This window comes from Buceros rhinoceros, unplaced genomic scaffold (assembly GCF_000710305.1).
Source record: "Buceros rhinoceros silvestris isolate BGI_N320 unplaced genomic scaffold, ASM71030v1 scaffold11872, whole genome shotgun sequence".
Lineage (NCBI taxonomy): Eukaryota > Metazoa > Chordata > Aves > Bucerotiformes > Bucerotidae > Buceros > Buceros rhinoceros.
Window position 1 is genome coordinate 18264 of NW_010400705.1, and position 7127 is coordinate 25390.

At 42.8% G+C, this 7127-nt stretch overlaps 1 protein-coding gene across 1 annotated transcript in view; it reads left to right on the forward strand.

The window, feature by feature from the left end:
• OTC (ornithine carbamoyltransferase) overlaps window positions 1-6581 on the forward strand; it is a gene marked incomplete at both ends in the record, with an annotated part of 19856 nt that extends 13275 nt beyond the window's left edge. Inside the window, 3 exons of the mRNA XM_010131983.1 lie at window positions 5412-5534; window positions 6184-6237; window positions 6360-6581. Coding sequence (XP_010130285.1) covers window positions 5412-5534; window positions 6184-6237; window positions 6360-6581 — 399 coding nt within the window. The remainder of the gene's footprint in view (window positions 1-5411; window positions 5535-6183; window positions 6238-6359) is intronic.
• Between the last annotated feature and the right edge of the window lie 546 nt (window positions 6582-7127).

Sequence of the window (7127 nt, forward strand, 5' to 3'; positions counted from 1 at the left end):
TGACCTGCCCATCTGCTGCCTTTTTTCCTCCCTGCACTGTAGACTGAGGTGGAAAAGACTGGTCTTACAGCCAGTACCATGTAATAAAATGGCATTTCAATCATATAATGAACTTTACCAGGTCACTGAAGTAGGTTTAACGCTTGAAGAATTGTGAGTCACAGGGTCTAGTTGTTACTTACCACAATCACAGTTCTTGTGGGATTTTTGGCAGGGTAAAAAGATGTAATCCAAGTACTGCCTGCTATAAGATTAATGTAGGGATGTTGAATAGCACCACTGATTATTTAAATGAGTTAAAGTTCATATATAACATTTGGACTGCTTTCCTACAATGCAAAAGCAATTTATTTGATTAATAGATACATGCAAACCACAACAGCGGCACCGGCTGCTAGCCTTATACTTAAACATAATTACAGATCTTGTGCAGTTTATTTCTCTTTAACAATGCCTCTTCCTTATGTCTGTAACTATTTTCCTGCCTGCATCTGCCCCTCCCTGCTGTCAGTACATACCCAAAATGTACTTTTACCCTGCTCTTCCCCCTTCCCCCCCCCTTCTTATTTCTCCTGCTGCGTTTGTCAGCAGAGCACTACCTGCTCTCTGGCCCTCTTCATGCTTACCACGTTTTTATTCTTCCATTTTCTAAATCCTATTAATTTTGTCACGTGCCTTCTTGAATCTTCTTCAAGCACTTTCTCATCTGTCTGAAACAGCCTAATTTCCTGGTTAGTTTTGTCAGAATGTCTTCTTGCTTATGGCTTCTGATTCCCTTTTCACAGGAGGATTTTAGTGCGATTATTTCAGTATAGTCTGTTGCATTCCCCAAGCAATGCAGCTGGTTTATTTTCAGGGCTGTCAGTTCTCATTCTGTGTTCAGGGTGTTCTTGCTCACAATGTGTACTCCTGTCATGAATAATGGGGTGAGATTCTTCAGGTTCCACTTCCTCTTTCCCAGTCCCTTCTACCTGAGCCCCTCATATGTCCGAGGTCTAAGCCAGCTCTGCCCTTTAATACCGTGGTCAGGATTAGTGCCCTGCCATTATGCCAAGAGGGATGTTTTTCTTAGCTTGCATGCTACTCTCTTTCTTAAACATTGGGTTGAGCTGCGTTTGCTCTTGAGTTATAGCCCACTAGAAGTGGTTGTAAACATTACACAACCTTATTTTGCGGGTTTAGAGGTTTGGCCTTTAAGGACTACGAGTTTGTGTGCTAGTACTGTACACATGCAGAGCCACTTTACTTCTCTGTCTGTGCTGAAGGCACGTAACAGCCACTTAGTGAGTCCACCCAGTGCCTCTCAGGCTCCTGGGCAGAAGCTGTGGCCTTCCATTTCTGATTCTGCGAAGCTTGGCTGGAGAGTAGCACCACACAATTTGTATTCCAGGGACCAACAGGGTATTGACATTGATTCAATTGATATTAATGTTACTGGCCAGATCAGGTAACTTGTAGCTGACTGCGGGATGGCCCGACTGGTAATTAGAGTAGATCCACATGCCACCAGCTTTTTACGTCACTGTTCTAAAGAGAAATTTTGTTTTCAGAAAGAAATGGTTGGCATAATCACATCTGTGATTCCTTTTTAAATAGCATAATGAATTCACAGTGTTGCCCAGCTTGAAGGATGCCATATAGTCTCAACTTCTCCTCCATGTGTGACCTAAATTATTACAGACTTCAAATTCATCACCATTGTCATCATCATCACCATTATTCTAACAATTTGAAAATCCAGCTAAGGTCTGGACTGATCCTCTAGAATATACCATTTCAACAACCAGGACAAAAAACAATGTCTCCCACATTGAAACTGATAACTGGCCCAGCAACTGCCTGCAGCTCAGTTTGAGAGCTGGTAGATCCAAGTTTGCCCATTTTCTCATTTACTGAATTGCACTGTCTCCCAAAGGGCTAAATCTCTGACTAGTCCCCTGCTTTCCATTTTAAATTTGGACAGATTATTGATTCATTATTCAAAAGCTTGTTTTAATTGAGGGCTGTTCTGGCTGTTGGGGTCAAGCATTTCAGAAGTAATCTGCGGTGGTGTCAGAGTTTCAACCCAGCTGGAAGCAAGTCCAGGCAGAGGCAGACGCGAATGTCCCTGATTAGTTAAACCAGTCTTCTCTAAACATACAACAGTGCGAAATCACTGAGCATGCTTTTTTTTCCCCAGGGTTTTATACACTGCAAGCATGGATAAAAATAGAATGAAACATTGTAAAACATCATGAGGATAAGAAAGTTGACTGTAAAATTGTCTTTAATTATTTAGCAGGGATTTTTTATCATAGAATCGTCTGGTTGGAAGAGACCTTTAAGATCATGAAGTCCAACCGTTCACCCTGCACTGCCAGGGTCCCTAAACCATGTCCCTCAGCATAACATCTACACAGCTTTTAAACACCTCCAGGGATGGGGACTCCACCACCTCCCTGGGCTGCCTGTTCCAGTGCTTCACAACCCTCTCTGTAAAGAAATTTTTCCTGATATCCAACCTAAATTTCCCCTGGCACAAATTAAGGCCATTCCCTCTCATCCTGTCATTCGTAACATGGGAGAAGAGACCGACCCCCACCTCCCCACAACCTCCTTTCAGGTAGTTGTAGAGAGCAATAAGGTCCCCCCTGAGCCTCCTCTTCTCCAGACTAAACAGTCCCAGTTCCCTCAGCCGCTCCTCACAGGACAAGTTCTCCAAACCCTTCACCAGCTTCGTTGCCCTTCTCTGAACCCGCTCCAGCACCTCCACATCCTTCTTGAAGTGAGGAGCCCAAAACTGGACGCAGTACTCAAGGTGTGGCCTCACCAGTGCTGAGTATCATGAGGATAGCAAAACCAAATTCTGTGGCACTGTGGCAACCATCTAGTGATTGCTTTGTCACAGAGGCATTCATAAGCGAGGAGGTCTCTAGACTTTCTAAATGGTTTATTTTTATATGGCTTTACTGGGAGTATAGATATTTTGAGAAACTGCAGGACACCCAAGGAGGTAAAAAGCCTACATCAATGAAATAGACTTTGGAAAAACTGGCAGGTGATGTAAGGGGAAAAAATATCTTCAGAGGCTCAGGTGATCAGCAAGTATTGTAAAGGTTCTGGTATAACCTAGAGTGTTACCATCATGGCAAAACACTTTTAGCAGGATTTTCTCTGTGTAGTTGTTTAAGCATATACTATAAAATGGGGAGGGGAGTGGGGAGGTGGGGTGGGGGGAAAGTATGTCTCATATACAGTAGCTTTAATATTTCCTCAAAGTTTTCTTGTGGTGACCGTCACAATCATCTAATCTTTCTTGGAAGCTGAGGATGTATGTGTATAAGCAGTACAGTCACAGTCACAGTCACAGTGAGCTGGCTTTAGCTGAAGAGGTTTGAGAAACATCAGCCGTGTACCGGTGACAGCGTAAAGCTTAGCACAGGATATATAAAAAAGGCTCCACTTGCACACACGGAGATTGATTCTGCCTTGCCTATGTCTTCTTCCATTAGCTGAACATCTTCATTAAGATTACCTCAGCTACGTCCACTCTGTACAGTAGTCACTGCAGGTGTGGCTTTGAAATTTGCAGTGTGCATTGAGGGTCATTATACAGACATCTCGAGTACTTTGGATTTTATCTGTAACAGCTTGGGAAAATGGAGAAAAATAGTATGCACCGTGCTTCTTTTAATGCAGAGTAGCAGCAATAAGGTGGAAGTTATTTAAATGAGCAGTATATTTGTGACTCACTAGTCAGTGCTTTGAGCATTACAGGCTGATGTCTATTTTTAAACAGTAAGATCAAAGGACTCAGGGCTGTCTCATTTGCTCCTGGCTGTTGGTTCATGGCTCAGCTATCACTGAAGCTCTAGCTAGAAACAAGCCCTTAAATAAATGCTTTAGTTTGCCTTTCTCCATTACTAGGAGATGTGGAAGGACTTTGAAAGATCCTTAGAGACCTGCAGAGCTGTTATACGGAAATAACTTCCATGTCCACAAGGTCCTGATTTGCTCCCCTTTGCATCAAACCACCGCCAATGAGCCTGCTGCTAACAAACTTCACTGACAAAGTGATAGTTTTACAGTACCATAGTTGTAGCCCTGAAACTGTAGGGACCCTCGGACTTCATTAGGTTTATATTTCAACGGCCTTTTAATGTCATTCAATATTTCAAGTTCAATATTCAAAATTGTGGTCGCTGGCAGAAAGGCCAGTTGTTCTGTAACAACTTCACAACTATTTGTTTAGGAGAAGCTGCTGCCAGGAGAGGAGGAGGTAGTCCCGGCTCTTTTTCTGTTCAGTCTTCTGGCATCTTTTCTGCGACTGCCTGCAAGATTGCCAGTTAGTACAGCTCTACAATGCGGATGCTTATCCTCTCTGACAAGCATTGAATCATGTCACACAAAGTGTGGAAACACTGTCTGGCTTCCAACTACTACGATGCAATTGTAGCATGGCCCAGTTTTGAGCTAAGAATAGAAGTCTCTCCACCACCTCACTAGTCTTTTGAGTCAAGAGGTGAAGTTGTACAGTGCAGGCATTTAGAGGTATTTGGTTATGTCTTTACAAACTTTCTGGTATCAACTTAAGTACCTATAAATATGCATATTTAAAATAAGGCTTGCTAAAAGGCCTCGAATTGTCCTGCTCTGGATAGGAAACTCCTGCTACTCTTGTTCCTCCTCATCTGTTGGTGGCTGAGGGCCCGAGTAGCTGCATGGGTACAGGCTGTAAGTGCCATCAGGCAAGGCTGCAGTTAATGCTCTAATGCTGTGTCAAGTTTGGGTAATCCACACTTCTAAAATCACTGCACTCTTTGGCTGTACGACAGAAAGCAAACCCTGCAGGCCATGAGCGGCACAGCTGATTTCCAAGTATTGCTTTGTGCTGTCCTGTGCCGCTGTGACAGTTAAATGCCCTCTGAGGGCATGGTCACTGCCGTGGCTGCAGAGAGCATTCTGCGGAGACAGCAAAGCTAGAGCAAACCTGAATAGGGATATTTTCACAGTTTGGAGGAAGGCTGGAAGGAGCGCTGTCCTTGGCATTAGGACTGCTTCTAAACTAAGAATTTCCACCATTCACTAGTGTTTATGAGCACCAACCCATGGCAGTACAGCTTTGGCGCTAAAGTTACGGTACGTCTGGCGCTGTGTCTCTCAGCCTGGGCCTCACCATATGCCATATGGGTCAATGCGTCCTGCACTGGAGGAAGCTGCAGCACTTCAGTCTTCCTGGAAGACGCAGCGGGGCTTTCCCACCGTGACCATCCTGTAGCTGCAGTAAGTTCAATTAAAGGTACGGTTCCACGCACCTAGCATCTGAAGCCTTCTTTGCAGCAGATCCGTCTGATCAACTCCTCCTCCCTAGGGCAGCAGCTTGCTCAGCACACCTGCAGCATAACCCCAGGGCTGTCTGATTCGTTTGGCAGGAGCACTTCGGTGGGCTGAAGGGGCTCACTGTCACCTGGATCGGGGACGGAAACAATGTCCTCCACTCCATCATGACGAGTGCTGCCAAACTGGGAATGCACCTGCGTATTGCAACTCCCAGGGTAAGAAAGCCGTGCTCGTGGAGTAAGGAGGGCACACTTTGCCCATTCTCGACTCAGCCACTTCGATACTCCCCAAGGGCCTCAGCTGGTGGTGCTGGCACGTATCTTCAGTGTCAGCTTTCCAAACCAAGTTTCAGAAGCCTGATTCAGTTATTTTGATGCAAAGTGGGAGTAATTCTACTGAGTCCAAATTCAGAAGGGCTGAGGAAATTCATGACTGTGGTATAAATCATAATGATAATTGCATTTGAGAAAGTGTTAGAAAGTTATCCAATGCCCTCTTTCCCCACCAAAAAATTCTGGAAGTTGTTTCAGATTGGTGGAAGTGTTGCATCTTGGTCGGTTCAGACCGGTGATGCATCTTTTTAGAGTGCTGCATTGTAATACAATAGAAAATATAAACCAGATAAATTAAATGACATGTAGGCATTTAATTCTGTAACTGCTGAAATACATTTTTCTTACTTTACCAGTTTATCTCCAAAATAAACTTTCAACAAAATCAACATAATTTCCTCAAGTTTTACAGTTCTGAAAGACATTCTTCCCATGGCAAATAGTTCAATCAGTATTTTTCTAACCAGTGTTAATAATCAGTAAAGATGCTATGTAGCTTCCATGATATGTTACCTATCATCTCTTTTGGCAGGGCTTTGAACCAGACTTTGGAATAACTCAAATAACTGAAGAATACTCCAAAGAGGTAGGAGCCTAAGAAATAGTCTAGTAGTTTGAAAATAGAGTAGTTTGAAAAGAGCTTTTTTTCATTATAAAAGAAGATTAAGTTCCTTGTTTTCCTGATCTTCCTTATTTTATTCACATTAGTATGGTACCAAGTTACTTCTCACAACAGATCCTTTGGAAGCTGCAGACGGTGCCAATGTCTTGGTTACAGATACGTGGATAAGTATGGGAAAAGAAGAGGAAAAGAAAGAAAGGCTAAAGGCATTTCAAGGTTATCAGATCACCATGCAGGTAAAAATTGAGACTGAGGGTTCTGTTGATGCTTTTACGGTTTGCATTGATAAGAACATCAACAAAGCAAAGGTTTGGTATTTTTTTGAATGGAACCATGGAACAACAACACGCAAATCTCCTGCCAGCTTGAAAAACCCACAAAGATAATGAAGTTTGAGTTCTCATACACTTCACATCGCCTGGCCGCTCTCAGAACTTCCTAATGAGATCTAACTACACGATACGCTCTTCATGAGTGAGAAACTATTCCTAGCTTTGCATTTCCTCTTTGCTATCAGAAATGATGTCTTATATTTTATTTAGCATGAGCAGCTCACAGATTAACTCTTAAATACCTGGGAAGCATTTGGGGCAATTTTGTGTGTATCTGTCAATGTATAAGGCATTAAATGTATGTCTTTAAAATCATCTGGTTGAAATGCTCATCAGCACAAAATCGGCTGGAGAAAACGTAAAGTCATAAACTATTAATTGTCCAAGATAAAAAGGACATTTTTCTTGCTGATAGAATTACTGGTTTAATTGACAGTACTTTAATATAAACTCACAAAATACTGTTAATGGGTATGTCTCTGAACTGGCCTAAAGTGCTTTAATTCATTGTTCCTTGTATAT